The sequence below is a fragment of the Lactuca serriola genome, chromosome 3 (assembly GCF_051521515.1).
Source record: "Lactuca serriola cultivar US96UC23 chromosome 3, Lser_US96UC23_V15, whole genome shotgun sequence".
In the NCBI taxonomy this organism is placed as follows: domain Eukaryota; kingdom Viridiplantae; phylum Streptophyta; class Magnoliopsida; order Asterales; family Asteraceae; genus Lactuca; species Lactuca serriola.
In genome coordinates this window covers 300288118-300308539 of record NC_136410.1, presented here as the reverse complement: position 1 = coordinate 300308539, position 20422 = coordinate 300288118, and the positions used below count along the sequence as shown (strand labels likewise).

Here is a 20422-nt window from a genome sequence, read left to right as displayed (position 1 = left end):
TTTATTCACTTATGAATAACAATAGCTGAAAATATAAAAAAAAAATATTATTTTATCTTAAAACTATATCAATATGGATGTCTATTTGTAGAGAATAAAAAATCATTAATTTTGGTATATTTAAAATCATTTTTCGATAAAAATAGCTTCTTGAAAATTAAAAAAAAATGAAAAAACTATGTTTTTGTATATATTAAGGTAATGATTAACATAGTTTAAGAAAACACGTTTTGTTGGAAAACACATGTCTATTCCTTTCCCATTTCTGCTGGTACGACGGAGGCTTTTGCGGCAAAAATAAATGAGTGGCTGAGAATGATTCCCCCATTCTCATCTTTTTTTTTCTCTCAATTGAACCCTCCTCTCTCTCTCTCTCTCTCTCTCTCTCTCTCTATATATATATATATATATATATATATATATATATATATATATATATATATATATATATATATATATGGATGATATATTTACTTCAAATTTATTTAATTTTGGTTTAGTATCCTATAAGAAATTTATAAGTTTTAATAAGCATGATTCAGAGACAAGACCAGTGATTGGTTGGATTAGCGTAAAGCGCGCAGATAAGGACGTAAGTCGCGGTGCCGGACCACAATCATCGTCGGGACGATTCCCCTCTGCTCATCATTATTAAAACAAGTAAGTTTTCTTATAGAATTTTAAAACAAAATTAATTAAATATGAGTAAATTTTCAAGCATACTATCTAAAAAATATATTCCTGGTAAAAATATCAACAATGAACAAGATAATGATGATAATCAAATAAATTCTATTGAAGAAACTGTTAATAACATAGAACAAAGTTTGAATAATTGGACAATACCTAAAACTAATATTAATACAATATATAGAATAGGAACTTTTGATTATTTTCAAGGTTATTCTATTAAAATGACAGAACAAACTTTGTCTATTGGTCAAAACCAACAAAATTTACATTTGTTATCATCACGATCTATTTTAGAGCATAGAACGAAATATAAATTTTTACATGTTGGTTTGGTCCAAATTGCTATCAAGCCTCTATTTAGAATTGGAATAGATGCCCCTGTTCTCCTTATTCTAAGAGACAAGAGACATAAAGATTTTCAAAATTCTATTTTAGCTATGGCTGAAACGAATATTGCTAACGAACCTATTTATTTCAATTGTTATCCAAATTTCTCTGTAGGATTATTTGATAAAAATATTTTAGATACTTTGGTTTTAACTATAGAAACAAAAAATTTAGAATTTAAAGATGATACAAAGCCTTTAGCAATAATTTATCGTGTTTGTTACAAAACTATGACAACTACACTTGAACCAAAAACACGTTTATCAAGTCCTAGAAATGAAACAATTATTTTTGAAGCAAATACTAACCATACCAAAGTTCATACACCGAAAAGATTAAAATGGTCTGATATAACTCAATCATGTAATTAGAACTTACAAAATGTTATTGATCCAAAACCGTTAGACTCTTCAAAACAAATCTCAAATATTATTGAATATAATGATGGTTCTGTAGATATAAATTTTTCTTCCTTAAATATTTCATCATCCAGATTATCAACTTCTTTTATCGTAGAAACAGGCTCTTCAAAATCTTCATTATTAAAGTCGAGATCTTTAAAACTAAAAACTGTTGACTATACTAATTCTATTCCCAAACCATTATATCAAGATGATCAAAATAGTGAAAATAGTCTTCCTAGTCCTACTAAATCAGATTTTATTGATGAACTTCAAAATTTTAAACAACAATTATGAGTTCTAAAATACAAATTAATTGTTCACAAAATAATAAGCTTTGGGCTAATATGTTAAAAAGGCATTGGAAGATAAATTCTAATATATGCAAAACCATTCAACATTTAGAACAAACTATAACTCATGAAAATTATAATTTATTCAAAATACCTCCATATACTAATAAATATAATAAACAAATAGAAAAAATTTCTAGGCTAAAGATAGGCATAAAAAAATATGAAAAATCAAGAAGTCATAATTTAGAATCGATAAAGCATATTTCCTCAATCCTAACAAAAACAACCTGTTAAAATGAATTTCTCGAATTTAGAATATCAAGTTGATTTTGATTACTTAAAAGATATTGAATATTATAAAGATTATAACCATAAAAAAAGAGTTTGGCATGAAGAAAATTTTTCATACTACTTAAGATTTCTCCATTTAGGCCTTTGGGAAGATTATGTTTTATCAAATAAAATTCATTCTCCTTTTTTTCAATGGTTTGAATTAATTTATGCCCCTAAACATAAAATAAATTACCCATTTAAAAATGATTCTATCACTCCTATTTTTGAGAAAAAATATAAAGATATTATTTCTAATAAAGAAATTATTGCTAATTTTCCACCAAAAGGAGAAATTATTATTAACGATATGTTTATTGCAACTCCTTTAGTTCAAGCCCCAAACCAATTAACTACTGAAAAGGGTCTTCAAAAAATTATTTACCAAAATAATTATGCAAATGAAACCTTATCTAGTATTACCGAGCATTTAGTTAAAATTGAAGAAAAAATTTTCAAAGATAAAAACGTGAACAAGCATGATATGGCAAGCACTAGTAATTTAAGTTTTGTTCCTTGCCAAATCGATGGTAATTTTAATCTAGGAAATACAGATTTAATTAACGAATTAGAAAAAAGACTTTCAAAACTCCATATCTCAAACACTAATAATATTAATACTCTTACGAATGAAGAATCTGAAAATAGTGATATTAATAGTGAAACAAATTTTGAAACTCTTGCTCAACAATTTGATACAAATGATGACATTAATCAACTCACTAATGACTTTTCAAAACTTAATAAAATTCATCAATCAAAGCAAAGCACTTTCGGAAAAAACCCAAAACCAACCATAAGAAATTATTGGAATAGACCCTCTCTTCCAGATGTTCAACTTGAAGAACGAACTTTTCAATTTGATCGTTCTCAATATGATGGTAATTCTGTTTATGAATGGAATATTGATGGCCATTCTGAACATCAAATTATGAATATTGTTCAAGAAATGACTATGGCTGCTAATGCTTATAAAGCTCATAATAATACTCAACTCCAAATTGTTAATATTATTACTTCTGGTTTTACTGGCAGTCTTAAAGGCTGGTGGGATTTCTATATTTCACAAGAAGAAAAAGATTATATTTTATCTGCTAAGAAAACTATTATAAAACAAGAAAATAATCAACAAATACAAACGTTTGAAGATGATATGGTTAACACTTTAATTTTTGCTATTATCAAAAACTTTGTAGGAGATCCTACTACTTTTCAAGAAAAAACTTCAGAAATTTTAATGAATTTACATTGTAGAAAACTTACTGATTTTAGATGGTATAAAGATAATTATCTTGTTAAAGTTTTTTCAAGACCTGATTGTAAAGAGTCCTATTGGAAAGAACGTTTTATTGCTGGCCTTCCAAAACTCTTTGCGGAAAGAGTTAGACAAAAATTAAGAGAAAATTTTAATAATACCATCCCTTATCAAAATTTAACTTATGGAGATTTAATAAACTATATTAATAAAGAGGGATTAGCAGTTTGTGCTGATCTTAGGTTTAAAGAAAAACTCAAAAAAGATAGAATTAACAGTAAAAATGAATTGAGAAATTTTTGCCAACAATATGGTTATCAGCCCTTGAATGGTCCGTCTACTTCAAAATCTAAAGTATTTAAGAAAAGATCTTCAAAATATTTCAGGAAAAAGAAATATAATCTTCCAGAAAATTATAAAAAGGGCAAAGATTACGCTTCAAAATCTAAAAAACCTTATAGACTAAATTATAAAAAATCTAAAAGAAAATCAAAAGATATTATTATTTGTCATAAATGTGGGCGTAATGGTCATACAGCTAATAATTGTTATGCTAAGACAAAAATAAATGAGTTAAATGTCTCTGAAGACTTGAAAGAACAAATAAGAAAAATTATTTTAAATACTGATTCAGATTCCGATGATAGTATTTCTGACTTTCAAACAAATGATTTAAATATTCTCGAAAATACTACTTCAAGTTCTGAAGATTCTGATATTTGCGAGTGTATTGGTAAATGTCACTGTAACAATTTAATCAATGTAATTACTAGTAGCTCTATTAATGTTCTTTCACAAGATGATAAAGATCTTTTAAACTCTCTTGATTCTATAAAAGATAAAAATATCCAAGAATTGTTAATAAAACAGATGCTTAATAAAACTAATAACATAACTCCTGCTAATAATGAAAATTTTAATTTAAAAAATATATACGAAAGATTTACTGAAGCAAAACCAATTTCTATGCAAGAACTTCAAGAAGAATTAAAAATAGTAAAACAAGAAATAAAAGAAATAAAAAATAAAATTTTTATTTTAGAAAAGGGAAAACCTTCTACTTTTAAAAACAAAAATATAGAAATTAATAACGAAGAAGAAAATAAAATTGAAAATGTAACTATTGGTAAACTTATAAATAATCAAGTTTCTCAAAAATGGAACACTCAAATCACTTTAGTCAAGGATAATTTTAAAATCAACTTAACTGCTTTAATTGATAGTGGTGCTGATATGAATTGTATTCAAGAAGGAATTTTTCCTACACAATTTTATGAAAAAACTACATCTAGACTTACTGGCGCCGGAGGTACAAAATTAATTGTAAATTATAAAGTTTCTGATGTTCATATTTGTAATGACCAAGATTATTGTTATAAAACTCACCTAATTTTAGTAAAAGATCTCTCTTCTCCTTTAATTCTAGGAACGCCTTTCATTACAAAACTATATCCTTTTATGGTTCATGATGATGGTATAAGAACCAATGTCTTTGGAAAGGAAATTATATTTAAGTTTTGTGAACCTCCTCTATATTCAACGATTAATGTCCTTAATTATAAAACGCAACAAGCCAAATATCTTATTAACGAAATAAATAATGTTCGAATAACTAATCAATTAAATGATAATAATATTCAAAATAAAATAACAGGTTTAAAATTAAAATTTGAAAAAAATGTTTGTTCTAATATTCCTAATGCCTTTTGGAATAGAAAGCAACATATTGTAAAACTACCATATATAAAAATTTTTAATGAAAAGGATATTCCTTCAAAATCTAGAGCCATTCACATGAATAATGAATTAGAAAGTCATTGTAAAAATGAAATTCAGGATTTAATAAATAAAAAACTCATAAGACCTTCTAAATCACCATGGTCTTGTTCAGCATTTTATGTCATGAATGCCGCAGAATTAGAAAGAGGATCACCAAGATTAGTTATCAATTATAAACCTTTAAACAAAGTTTTAGAATGGATTCGTTATCCTATTCCTAATAAACGAAATTTGCTAAAAAAGCTTTATGATTCAAAAATATTTTCAAAGTTTGATATGAAATCAGGATTTTGGCAAATACAACTTCATGAAGAAGATAAATACAAAACTGGTTTGAATGTTCCCTTTGGGCATTTTGAATGGAATGTAATGCCTTTTGGATTAAAAAATGCTCCTTCTGAATTCCAAAATATTATGAATGATATCATAACTCCTATAAGTAGTTTTGCTATTGCTTATATTGACGATGTCCTAATTTTTTCAAAATCAATTGATCAACATTTTAAACATTTAAATCAATTTCATGACTTGATTTATCAAAATGGTTTAGCTGTCTCTGCAGCAAAAATGCATTTATTTAAAAATGAGATTCGTTTTTTAGGACATGATATTGTCAAAAACACTATTAGACCTATTACAAGGAGCTTGCAATTTTCTACTAAATTTCCTGATGAAATTAAAGATAAAAAGCAACTTCAAAGATTTTTAGGATGCTTAAATTATATCCATGATTTTTTCAAAGATTTAGGGATCATATGTAAACCACTTTATAATCGATTAAAAGACAATCCTGAACCATGGACTCAAAAACATACAGATATAATTAAATATATAAAACAAAAGGTCCCTACTTTGCCATGTTTAAATTTACCTCATCCCGATGCCAAAATCATAGTTGAAACCGATGCTAGTGATATTGGATTCGGAGGAATTTTAAAACAAAAAATTGTTAACTCAACTGAAGAGCAATTGGTTCGATATTATTCTGGTGCTTGGAATGATACACAGAAAAACTATTCAACTGTCAAAAAAGAAATTTTAAGCATTGTTTTATGTATTAAGAAATTTGAAGATGATTTATTTATGAAAAGTTTTTTATTAAGAATAGATTGTCAATCTGCAAAAACTATTTTGGAAAAAGATGTAAAAAATATTATTTCCAAGCAAATTTTTGCTCGTTGGCAAGCCCTCTTAGGTAACTTTGATTTCGAAATAGAATTTATAAAAGGAGAAAATAATTCGCTTCCTGACTTTCTTTCTCGAGAATTTTTGCTGGGAAAATGAGTTCGTCGTCCTCTTCCAAACATGATGACAAGAAGCCAATCTCTCAAAATCTTGTTCCAGTCTCTCAAAAGCTAGATCCATTTCAAAATCAAAATCGTTTTTCTCCTTTAACTCCTACTTCTAAGAATTCACAACTTTATTCTAATATCCTTCAGTCAAAGCTTGTTACTCCAAAAGTTACTTCAACCGACACAATAAGCCCTTTTGCAAAACCTATAACTCCTCAAACTCAAAAATCTGTTACTCCTAGCCCTTCTACAAAAACTCCTTATGTTCTTAATCCAAATTTCCTAAGAGTTCAAATTCTTGAAGATTTTCAAATCCATAAGTTACACCAAGGTTTTCATGTTCTCACAAATCATCTCTTTGGACAAGGGAAAACCTTTTATGTTGATTCGTATAAAACCCGAGAATATTATCAAGCTATTGTGCAAGAATCTGGTTCAGTCAATTTTGTTCATCGTTCTAATTCTAAAGAGGGAAACATTGATTTTAGCAAAGCTCATATTATCAAAATCATTTCTCCAGAAAGTTGGGTTCCAAACCTTCACTCTGAAAAACCTCTTATAAGTTATCCTGCTTATCCCAGATTTTCTTACTATGATTATCAAGACGCTTGGACTAAGGCATTCTTTATTCGGAATTTTTCACATTCATGGTTTATCTTCTTTGATTTGAACTTCAATTGTGAATACCCAAGATGGTTTATCAATTGGTACAAATATATGGGTATTCTTCCAAATTGTTTGCCAAAAGAAATTTACGCTGGATATCTCAAATTTAAAGAATTGTTTATTCAACAAATTCCAGAATTTGAATACATGTTACAATTCACCATGATATTTAAAGTTCCATGGATAATGTCTTGGACTTTTCATTATCAAGAAGCAAATGATTCCTCTCCTCCTTGGCTTAATCGTCAATTTCGCTCAAAATGGTGGGATAAAATGAAGATTTCTCAAGCCAGTGAACAAGCAGTAATTAAACATTATCAAGAAATATATATTCAAAAACCAGAAGTTGAAGCCACTTTTATCAACAGTCTTCCCAAAAGTGATGTGGATTTAATTGCAAGAATTAAAGATGCTGCTACCTCTTCCCCTGAAGAACTTCAAAAATTACTTCAAGAAATTCGCCAAACTCCATCAGTTTCTGACGATTCTCCAAAATCTATAAAGAATGATTTATTTGAAGACGCTCAAGACCCTTTTGATGACCCTTATGAAGAATAAGAAATCATTATCCATAAATTTGATGTAATACTTTAAATGTAGGATATTTCGTTTTCTCTATTATCAAAATTTTGTTTTTCAAATACGTATGCATGTATACTATGATGGTATTCATGTATTTATGTATAAACAATTTTTATCAAAATTATTATCAAATCTATAATCAATGATGATATGAAGACAAAAAACTTTAGAAGATGCTCTATAATGGCTTGCTTTATCAAAAGAAGATGGTCATTGATTACAAACGACAATTGTTTCAAAAGATGAATGACAACCACTTTCAAGGACAACCACTTACAAGTAATTATTTTTATTGATTGGCCATGGGTTCTTACGGTGAAAAATATCACTACATGATTTCAAGACTTTGAAGACTCCAAGATGATTATAAATAAAGACTATCCTTTAGTTGAAGACACAAGAAAAAATTCATTCTCTAAAAATGTTCATCTCATGTCTAAAAAATCCCCAAGAGTCTCTCTTTCTACTAGTAGATGTTCAAAGTCTTTAGATTTTCAAATAATTCTTTCTCCAGAAGTATGTACTGATTGTAATTCAAGCCTAATTCAAGAAGGTATTATCTAAAATATTTTATCGTTGTGTTGTTTTTATTTTTCTATGATAATTTCATTTCGAGTTATTCTAACTATTAATTCTACAAGATTTGAAATTTTTGTTAAAATAGTACTCGTTTTTAATAATCAAATTCATGCTTAAATCATTTAATTATGTCTAACAAAATCTTGATGAATTGCATTCCTAATAGAAATATTCTTTTAAAAATACAGCAAATCCAAGAATCTATAAATAACTCTGAGCAAAATCTTAAAGATTCTTATAAAACTACTAATCAAGGTACAAATTTAAACAATAATCATATTCATGATGTTAGACGGTTCATAAGAGCAAGTATAAAAATTCGAAACAAACAGATACGTTATCTAAAAACAAAACTATTTGTTTTCTAAATGACCAAAGACCAAATTATCTCTAATTTATAAAATGGTATCCCAAATTATTTATAATTTCTAAAAAAATGGTATATATATATATATATATATATATATATATATATATATATATATATATATATATATATATAGTTAGGATCATATATAACCTATAATTATTGTGTGAATGTATGACAAATTCTTAACCAATCATTTCATATAATAAATTTCATTAACTAATTAATTACGTACTAAAATTGTAAGACTATTATTATGGAAACTAAGTCCCTAATTATGGAAGTGAAATTATATCCTTATAATATGATATATTTGTTTTGGCCGTTGCATTGATTTGTATAACATGGTGAAACCAAGTCAGACTCAAATCTTCTATTCTTGAGAACTTGGATTAATAGCTTTTAATGATCTGCAATTCGATAATCAAAAGGAATGGTTGCTATCCAAATTCTTTAAGAATGCATAATATGATAATCTAAGAATGGATAATAAGACATTATTTAAAAGATACATATATTTTTCATAATGTTTATTAATTATTTTTCTAGTCATTTCTAAGTTATTCAAAGAAAAAGAGAAATAAAAGTCGTTATTGAGTTCTTCCATTTTTTGCTGTGATATTCTTTCAAAAATGGACATCACAAAAAAATCTTATTCTTTGAGCATGTATTACCAATTTTATAGAATGAAACAAGATATTATATTTTGATTTGTAATAATTTTTATATGATTCTCAGTAGAATCTATCAATTTTACAGTAAGAATATTCTTATTATTTATAATATATTCGGTCATATTCTTTAATAACGTTGAATTCATTTAAATCTCTTTTATAGAACATGAATTCTTTAAGAATGTTTAATTCTAAAAGAATGTTGATACAATAAACAACGAAATTAACCAAAAGAATGAATGTATTCTTAAAGAACGTCCAATATGCAAGATTTATTATATCGGATTCTTTAAGAATGCATTTTTTTTTTTTTTCAAAAATGTTAATTTTATTATTAAAGAATATTAGTTATGAACTTGTAATCCGTGCTTTATTCTTCAAGAATGAAAATGATAAAAATAAATATTTAATTGTGTCCTCTAGAATAGTTCAAATCAATCTCCAAGAAATCGGTTAGGAAAGTTAATTTTCAAAAGTATTAATTTGTATTCTTAAAGATTACATAAAAAATAATCAATAAATCAACCAAAAGAAGCAATGTATTCTTAAAAAATTTCAATATTTTGAGTTTCTTATACCATATTCTTAAAGAATTCATAAACAACAAACAATAATCAAATTAAAAAAAAAATGTAGGCGGTACCAACCATGATATCGAAGGATATAATAGTTAATTTAAAATGTAAAAATACTTAGTTTGATTTTTTGAAATATAATTCAAATTGCATTCAATAATACCGTCACTTTCCATAAATTATTAATTATTGTTATGGCATTTGACTAATTTATTATTATAATTAATGAAATGTAATGATATGGTATATGCTATCCCATGTTAATATCATGTATCCTAGAATCATAACCCTTTATTTTTTTAATCAAGTGGATAAGAATTGTTCTTACATTCACACAATAATTATAGTTCACATTTAATCGTAGCCCATATATATATATATATATATATATATATATATATATATATATATATATATATATATATATATATATATATATATGATGTCATTGTGAGTGACGTTTAGCACTTGTACTGATAACTTAGATCCATATAATTAAATCACGTGCTCCTTATTTATTTTTCATTCGTAAATTGAAAATACAATAATTGACTTAATCTTGGGTGGCTATAAATATCGGAGCACAAGAACATCGTTCTCACCACTCTTTGGCATTACAGATTGAACTCGTTAAAAGTTTTCTCTCCACTTAGTGTTCATGGCCAACGAAAAGATTTTCTGGGAACCTGAGCTAAGACGTGGTGATTTTCCTCCTGATTTCAAGTTCGGTGTAGGAACATCTGCTTTTCAGGCATGTATCAAAACATAATGTTGGTGGCTCATATACATTTGAAGAAAAAAATTAGTGTGTATTCCGATTAAGAAAAAAATTAAAAAATTTTTTTTAGGAGTTTTTAACTTTTAGTTTTAAGAAAAAATTTGTATTAAAAAAAAAGTTATATCAAGTATCTTTTTGAGTTTTTAATTTTTAGTTTTAATGTAACTTTACTTTTTTAAAAGTGTCACGTAAGTTTTCGAGAATGTTTACTCAGATAAAAGCTATAACTTTTGGCATCAGCTTGTTTTTGTAAATACCTTTTAACAAAAGCCATTTGATTATGTTTCAAAAATGATATGTTTCCCGTAGATAATAAACATGCATGGCCTAAAATTTCTAGTTAATTTTGGCTATTAGGTTGAAGGTGCCTGGAATAGAGATGGTAAAGGCATCAATATTTGGGATTGTTTCTCACTAAGAAACCCTGGTCTTTCTCTCTCTCTCTCTCTCTAAAAAAATAAAAAAAGTATCCTATATGACTTTTACCTTGAATCAAATGGATAACGATCATTTTTTAACAAAAAAAAAATGGATAACGATTTTGCAGATAAAATTACTGGAGGTGCAAATGCATGCATCGCGGTTGATAATTATGCAAGAATGAAGGTAATGTCTTTTGTGGGTTTTCACTGTTTAATTAAATTTATAAATTCTATGCTTATTATGCGTATAAAAAAACCAAACAAAAATTTCTCTTGAATTTTCATTTTCAGTTATCAAAAACACATATACACAGAGAATACACATAACGAGAGACTTATGTATTATATGGATTAATTTAAAAAAAAAAATTAAATATAAATGTCAAAACAATTGAAACTTTAAATTTATAAAAAAATAAGAAAAATAATAATATATTATAATGGAAATGTTTTTTATCTTTTAAATTTTAACAAATAATTTAAATAAATAAATAAACTAATAAGTTTTAATTTTGAAAATTTTAAAATTAAAATGTAACTTCACTAATGAAATAGGTATACATTTATTGCAATTATTACTTTAAAATGTTATATGGAATTTAATAAAATAGAAAAACTTTTAAAATAACATGTGAAAAAAATTATTTCAAAATAACAATGAAATGACATTTGACAAATTGAATAAGTGTGTGACAAATGACAAAAAAATTCATTTTTTAGAGAGAATATATATATATATATATATATATATATATATATATATATATATATATATATATATATATATATATATATATATATATATATAAAAGATGGTCTTTGACACGTGAATCCTAGGTAATGAGACTTGTAGATTGAATTTATCATATACTAATTAAGAATATCATATGTGCTTTTATATACAAATACATTGTATTTGCTTGATTCTTCTTCTTTGTTTTCTTTGCAACTATCATTAGGAAGATGTTCAGTTGCTGAAGAAAATGGGTGTAGAGTATTACAGATTCTCTATTTCATGGTCCAGAATATTACCAGGTGAATCTCATCGTTTCAGTCATGTATAACTAAATGAGACTACCATATATTTATTATTATGAGAATTGAGAAAAAGAATGAAAACCGACACAATTATGTGTTGGTAAGCCCCAGTTGCATGTATGGGTTAGATGAATAATAAGACACAAAATATTGTGTATTCTCTATTAATTTTATCTTTATAGCAAACACAATAGTTTTTGTTTCATATTAAATCCACCAGGTGGGAAAGTATCCATGGGTAAAAGCTTGGAAGGCATTAATCACTACAATAGGTTACTAGATGAGCTGGAACACCATGGGATCAAGCCATTTGTCACTCTCTTCCACTGGGATCTTCCAAATGCTTTGGAAGAAGAGTACATGGGTTTCTTAAGTTCAAACATCGTGTAAGTATGTGAAATTATATTATTTTTGTTTTTAATTCTCAATTCATTATTCGTTAATTTTAAATATGTAGCAAGGATTTTGTCGATTATGCGGATGTTTGCTTTTGGGAGTTTGGAGATCGAGTGAAGCATTGGGTGACATTAAACGAGCCCTACAGATTCACTTATTTTGGTTACGTAACGGGTGATGCTGCACCTGGTCGGGGTGGAAATGATAAAGATAGTAACCCTGGAAAGGAGCCATATGTTGTAGCATACAATCTACTCAACTGTCATGCGGCTGCATATAGAAAATATCAGGATGAATACAAGGTATTAAATAGTAAAAAAAAAGTATATTACGAGTTATTGTTTTAATAAATAAATAATGAATCATTTGACATGTTCAAAAGATTCCATTGTGTTAAAAAAATACTATGATAATGTAAGAAGCCAGAACTTTTTGCTCACATAGACCCTTAACTTTAATGGTATTTTATGAATAATATGTTACAATTGCTTGGTGTTTTGTAAGATAATAAAAACTTAATTACTCATTTATGACATTAATCCAAATATCACCTACACCTTGTGATTGCGATTGATAAATCCTCAAACCAATGTTTTTAAAACCGGACCGCTCATCAAACCGGTCGTCCGACAGGTTCGAGGGTGTAATCGGTTAGCGGTCGGACCGGTTCACAAAACTGACTATGGGCGGTGGAATTCAGAAAATAAGGTTTTTATTAATCATATTCCTTTAAATTCAAATAGATTGTTACTGTTGTTATAATATGAAAAAAAAAATATACTTTTTTTAGTAAAAATAATAATAATAATTAAAAGTAGGACTGGAAGTGTAGAATTATTTTTTTATAATTTATAAAGAAAGAATGGTGCACTTAATTGAAAGAGAATAGGTACTTGAGGGTTATAGAACAAATGAGTCCTATCCCATATAGATGCCCAAACACAAGGGTTACGTGTTATGCAAAGAAGGAAATACTAATGTATTGAATATGCTAGTGGCATAGGTTCTATTAACCGAAGGCTATTAACCGGACTTTTTTTGCCAACAGCATGAATTGAATTTTTTTTATTGTTTGGTGTTTAGTTAATTTTTTTTAAAAACCTGTTTTTAAGAGGTTGAACCAGGTTGTTTCGAGCCGGTTTTTTGTGAACCGCACAGTTTTTGCTGTTTTAGAAAAAAAAAACGGTTTTTGCTTTATAAAAGCGGGTAACCAGACCGCTTCTCGGTTTAACCGAACCGCGGGTTTAACTGCTTGAATTTGCTGGTGTAATTTATCAATTAACTAAATGAAACACCAATTCTTAGGATTATCAAAAAGGTGAAGTGGGAATTACACTTGATTGCAACTTTTTCAAGCCATATCGAGGTCCAAAAAATGACGACGATTTGAAAGCTGTTGCGTATGCTTATGATTTCATGCTTGGATGGTACGCAGATCAGATATAATATGAGGAACAAAAAGTTTTACACTTAATTTGTTTGCTAATATTAACATTGAAATTATATGTTATGATGGCTCATCTTTCAGGTTTTTGGATCCATTAACAAGTGGTACTTGGCCAAAAAACATGGAAAAGTTTGTCCCAGCTTTGAGTTCTAAATGCCCACCTGGTCGTTTGCCTGAATTTGGTGTGAAGGAAATAGAAAGATTGAAAGGTTCTTATGATTTTCTTGGAATAAACTACTACACAGCTAATTATGCTGCACCCTTAAGTGAATCTCGTGATGCTGTTCCTCTTGGTTATCGAACAGATTGTCACTACTGGGCATCAGGTAATGGAAAACTAATAGGCTAGATTAGTTTACAACATTTATCAACTTTCTCTTCTACAGATAATTTGTGATAGTGAAAACAAGTTATATATCAATATATCATCATAATGATTCATGTTTCTCAAAAATATGTTACATGTTTTTCTTTTTCTTTTTTCTCATGTTTCAGGGCGAGATCCCAATGGTAACGATATTGGAAAAAGGGTAAGATAACTATACTATAAATAACAAAAGAAACAAATGAACATGCCCACGAGAAGATTAATAAATTCAAATATCTTTTACTTTGCTAAACATAGATTTCCAATTAACCGTGTTTATAACAACTTTGTAGGCATACACAATTGACAAAACTGAAGACAAAGGGTCATTTGTTTATCTTTATCCTGAAGGGCTTACTGGGCTCTTGGATTACATAATCAAAAAGTACGATGTTCATGAGAAACACATCGTAATTACTGAGAATGGTAAAATAATAATCCATTGGGTTCTGTATCTTTGATATTGTTAACTGTCTCCAATCGTTATAATTGTTCCTAACCTTCACAACGGTTCTCATATAACATTAACTATACCTAAATGACATTTATAAACATGCTATAATAAACAGACACGTCGTTTTCAACACATATTTTCTAGACGACACTTAATAAACTTAGAAATAATATTATTATTAAGTCTTGCTTATGCTTTCAACAGAGTTTATTCCAAGTTTAATCCTCAAAAACTTAGAGTTTATGATCACATTGTTATCTTGTGACAGGATTCCCACAACTAAATAATCCTGACAAAACATATGAGCAAATTCGAGATGATACAGAACGAATTACCTACATAAAAGAGCATATCGAAGCAATAAAAAAAGCCAGGGTGTAAGTTAAAGCGGATTCATTTATTCATTTTATTTATTCCCACGTCAAGGGATAATGATTAAACACAGTCTTAATCTTTTTGTATGATGTTACAGATCTTACAGGAACATTATGGGGTACTTTGTATGGTCATTCATGGATAGCTTTGAATGGAGAAGTGGTTATGGTGACAGATTTGGTATGATCTACGTTGATTACAAGAACAATCTCCAGAGGTACCCCAAAAAATCTGCAAATTGGTTCAGAAGGTTTCTTACTAAGGACAAACCTAAAAAGAAGACTCTTGAGAAAGTGGGGCTTCTAAAAAGAGCCCTAGAAGTGAATGTGGAATATGAAGAAGAAGATGGAGTCAATGATGAAATGATTGAGGCAGAAGAACCAATTGAAGTGATTCCAAAACTGAAGAAGGCGAAAGCATGAAAAAAGGCCAAGTTACGACATGTCTGGTCGTTCTTATTGCTCTAATAAGTTTACGTTTTGTGTGCATGAAATGTTTTCCAAGCAGAATTTTGGGGAAGTAACTTTAAGTTTGAATAAAGCCCCGAATCATGCTGCTTAATAAATTCATATTTTCGTATCCATGGATCTTTTAAAGTTCACATATATGAGATATGTAATAACTCTTGACGTGATATAATAATTAGTGATTGTACGTCAAATGTTAATCCTTATTCTAATAAATGAGTAAGTTATTCTTTTATTGACAACTAATATATTATTAAAATTTCTCATTAATATTATATATCACATATATGATGTTACTTGTCAGTCTATTAATTATCAATTTTAAATTGTAAATTTCTTACTTTAATTAAATTGAATTAATACTTGATTCTATATTTTAAATTTTAAATTTTAAATTATTTCACTCTAATATATTAAATTAATAACATTAGATTAAAAAAATAAAATAAAATTAATATAAATTATAAAGTGATATAGTTTCATCTATTTATTTAAATCAACGATTATAATTTTATATAATTAAAAAAAATATCTCTTAAGTAAGAATTTATTTAAAATAATTGATTAATAATCTCATTTTTAATAAGAAAGTTTAATTAATGTTGTTTTTAAAAGCTGCTACAGGGAAAATCACAAAACATAAGAAATCGTGCATGGATAATCAACACGTGTTCATACCATTTGCATTTGATACGTTTGGTTTCCTAACATCGGATGCGGTAGAGCTTCTTAATAGAGTACAACGGATCATGCATTGCAATGGTATATCCCCTAGTTGTATAAATGTTGTTTTTAAAAGATTGAGCTTTGCTATACAAAAAGGTTTAGCGGCGCAACATGTTGTCCGTTTGCCATCTCGTTGTACGATGATAATTAAATTTATCGTCATTTAAATAATATATATATATATATATATATATATATATGTTTAAAAAAAATTAATTTTATAATTGTGATTCTCACGGATTATAAACTAGGGCATTATAAAGCCATAAAATAGCACTACTAGGGAGCTAGCAGCAAACAACTATTACAAAGCAATCATGACATCACGACTTTTTAAAGAATGAAAATGATAAATTTAAACAACAAACTCAAAAGAAGAATCCATAATAGTTTTTTTTCCTTTGGAACAAGGCCTCGTTGCTCACATACAAAATCTCCCAAATCTTTGCATCGATCACCTCGTTAAACGCATCTTTCACAACCGGGCAACCTTAAGCCCGACCATAATGGGCTTCAGAATGCAACATATCAATGTATAAGCATAATGATGGATATTTATTAGTTGGTAGCGAATGTATCAGATTATAGTTAAAAACATATTTCATTTTTTTAAAATCTTTTATTTTAAGGGCATAACTTTTTGTCCTCTATACATAAACATTCATATCAAAATAAAATATTTTTTTAACTTCAGATCATTCAGGTCATATGAAAATCTATATTGTATCTAGTAATCTATCTATTAATTAATCATTGTATCTGTTAATTAATTATAATAAACGTGAATAAACTTGACACATAGTCACTATTGTTGAGAAAATGGCGACATGAATTTGTTTTCAAAATGAATTTTACTATTATTTAGTAACAAAAACGATTGTTTTGAGAATTCAGACACAATGATTTAATAAAACCATGAAAAAGTGTTGTTATTAAGCATTTTGTCAAATAATTGTGGTTGTAAACTTTTTCTAGACACAACTATTTTTTTATATTGACTATTGTTCATCTGATCACATGATGTTTTTTTTTTCACTTTCTGCATTGTTATTATATAGTCACAAAGTGATTGTTTATTGAGATTTTAGACACATCTCATTTTTTTCCATGTTCGTTTTCAGCAAAAAGTGTTTTCACCTTTATATCCTTCATGCATTTAATTTAATTAATATTTTCGAAATCATTAATTTGTATTCATTTTTGAATTTCCTAATTCTCGGCTCCCAAATCTAAACTCCTTCTATTTATCTAGGGTTTTAATATTGATCTAAATAGTAATTAAACATGCAGAGAATCAGGGAAGAAGAGAGACTAAACCAAATACGACGAATGAGCTTTTAAACTTACCATCCATCTTGATTAATTTTTTGAAAACTGGTGGGCACCAGTTACTTTTTAACATCGGTGTATGCTTTTTTTTTTTTTTTTCGTTTTGTTAAATCTTTTTATGGATTTGTATAATTGTCTGTGTGTGTATTCTGTCTTGAAAGTTTTAGAAGCTCGGTAAAACTCAAAGTAAGTTTAGTTTATGCTTGTTTAGATTTTTTTGATGATTTTAGCCCTTGAATTGTTTGATTTGCCTATTACGTTCATTTCATTTTTTTTTTACTTTAAATCTTCATGAAAATGCTATAAGTACTTAGTGATCCACTAATTCGGTTTAAGGCTATTCAGTTGAAGGCGTTATCCTGCTAACGAATTAGTCTAATAAATACAGCTTGCAAATTCTGCCCACTAGGTGTTCGATATAATGTGAGGGTGAGTTACAGTTTAACATTTTGACCTTTTATTGAATAGGCTGAATGTCATTGATAAAAAAATTCGTCTGTTTAGTGAATTCAGTTGTTCTGCATTGAGAGTTTTTTGTATGGAAGAAGGATTCTAATGGGGGTCCATAATCTAGGGTAAATAGAATACTCATTCATTAATTATGTGGTCTTTTGTGATCAACCAAGTAGAACCTCAATTTGTTTGATTTGTAACTTTGCTTCAGTTTCTCATCAACTGTGTTGTTTCACTTTTGTTCCAACACTTACAAATTGGCTTTTTTTTATATAACACTCATTCATTAATTGCGTGGACTTTTTTACATCACATTAATACATGGTTCTTTCTTCTTATATAGACTTGCTTGATCACTAGAACAAAGTCATAAAGAGTGAGGAGCTGTATGATCACGCCTTCGCCTTGCCGCGATCCCCTAATGTACCTGGAACTGTAGAGTCTATTGGATTGCGTCATGGGCTCGGCCCATAGCCTAGTTTGAATACCGGTATTGGGCCTGTCCAGCCGTGCATTATTTTGTATTAGGGTTTAGTATATAAGCTGCATGCATGCAGACTTAGATGTTATCGCTTTTATTTTTTTTCTACATCTCTTGTAAACCCTAGCTCGCCTCTACAACAGAAGTTCTTCATCGAGCTCTACTGAGGCATGACTCAGTTTTGAATCATAAGCATAAGTTTGATTCTGTTCTGTGTTCATACTCATATTAATCATAAACTGTTTCATTACTTTTATCGTTCTTGTGAAAGATCTAATCAATCTAAGAGTTTTTGAACTCATCAATTGGTATCAGAGCAGGAGACTGTGTAATCCATACATACCTCTTCTGTCGAAGAAGTTCATAGGGTTTTAATTCCGCATTGATCGATATTTATTGAGCCGTCACTCTTTATTGATGTATCTCATTAATTGTTAATCTAACCCTATCGAAAAATTACAAGTCTGATCTTTTACAGGTTTTCGATCAAAAGTATTCACAATGTCTATGGACGATTCTCAAACCAATCCGATAAATATCTCCAACAGCATAGGGTCTACAACAAGAATACCGATCTTGTATACGCAAGACTATGAAGTTTGGATGCATCACTTTGAAGACTACGTGATTGGATCGGAGGACAATGGGTATCTAATCTGGGAAGCAATCACTTCAGGCCCATTCGGTCACTCAAGCACATCAAAGATTGTTAAAACACAGAAAGAATACAATCAGCTTGTCAATGACGTCAAAGACATTCCTCAAGATGAAAAAGAGAAGTTTCAATGCAACATCAAAGCTCTACGGATGATAAGGTTTGCGTTGCAATCGGATACGTTTTGTTTGGTAAGTTCCTGTGCTACAGCTAAGGAGATCTGGGATAGATTGAAGGAATTATATTCCACAGATGAAGATCTGGAACACTCAATTCAAACTCTCCTATTATCTGTGTTTGGTGATTTTAAACAAAAGCCTGAAGAAAAACTTGTCCAAACTTTCGATCGTTTCAATCATCTTTTGAGTAAGATGATAAAGCATGGAATTGAAAGAAAGGTGATTGAACAAAAGGTCACTTTCATGAACGGTCTCAGACCTGAATGGATGGCTGTTGTGTCAATTGTCAAAGCTCATGAACAGTTCAAGTCATACTCTCTGGCAAAACTTGTGGGCATTTTAAAATCCCATGAGAATGCCTTATCGAAGGAAACAAATGTGGTTTTGGGCCTGGGTTCTTTAGCTCTTGTCTCCAAAGGATAGAGTTCGGTTGAAGAAGAAGAGGAATTAGATCTTGCAGATTTTGATCTAACCGACGAAGAATATGCAATGATGGTGTCAAATCCCAGAAAATTCATTAAGAAGAAATTCCTAGCCAACAAGAACCGAAACTGGCAGGGAAGTTATAGCGCCGAAAGGATCAAGGAGGAACCGAAGATGGGGTCAAAGTCCGAAGAGTCAAAGAAGGAAGCTAAAATTGGAGGAGACTCAGGATTCGACTGTCATTACTGTGGAGGCAAAAATCATTTTGCTAAAGACTGCATGCTGAGAAAGAAAGAAGAAAAGACAAACGAAGATGATAAGGAAGCGAACCTCATGAGAAGATTGGAGGCGATAAAGAAAAGAAAGTCTGTTGTTAATAACTCTACCATGAATGCTTTAATTGTGCAGGGTTCAAACAACAGTGATGAGTTTGGAGGTGTGGAGGTCTGGTCCACAGATTCGGAGGATGATGAAGTTAGGAAGCATACTCACGGAAAAGCTATGATGGAAAAAGCAGAACAGACAATGGGGAGATGCTTTGCAGTGACCAAGGGTG

General features: G+C 28.8%; 1 protein-coding gene across 1 annotated transcript; it reads left to right on the top strand.

The window, feature by feature from the left end:
• The first annotated feature begins 8100 nt into the window (after positions 1 to 8100).
• On the top strand, positions 8101 to 15652 carry LOC145094104 (beta-glucosidase 24-like). The gene is made up of 13 exons (XM_079032385.1): positions 8101 to 8234; positions 10497 to 10627; positions 11012 to 11081; positions 11202 to 11260; positions 12036 to 12111; positions 12335 to 12500; positions 12572 to 12812; positions 13816 to 13937; positions 14039 to 14283; positions 14453 to 14487; positions 14618 to 14750; positions 15047 to 15155; positions 15251 to 15652. The coding sequence occupies exons 2-13, from the start codon at positions 10535 to 10537 to the stop codon at positions 15573 to 15575; spliced, it is 1674 nt and encodes a 557-aa protein (XP_078888511.1). The 5' UTR covers positions 8101 to 8234; positions 10497 to 10534; the 3' UTR covers positions 15576 to 15652.
• Positions 15653 to 20422: the final 4770 nt, after the last annotated feature.

What these genes read in the sequence shown, in the direction of transcription:
- LOC145094104 (XM_079032385.1), top strand. Translation starts at nt 10,535, where the DNA reads ATGGCCAACGAAAAGATTTTCTGGGAACCTGAGCTAAGACGTGGTGAT. An exon ending in TTCTTAAGTTCAAACATCGT is followed by an intron (nt 12,501 to 12,571) that starts GTAAGTATGTGA and finishes TTAAATATGTAG; the next exon opens with CAAGGATTTTGTCGATTATG. An exon ending in GCAATAAAAAAAGCCAGGGT is followed by an intron (nt 15,156 to 15,250) that starts GTAAGTTAAAGC and finishes ATGATGTTACAG; the next exon opens with ATCTTACAGGAACATTATGG.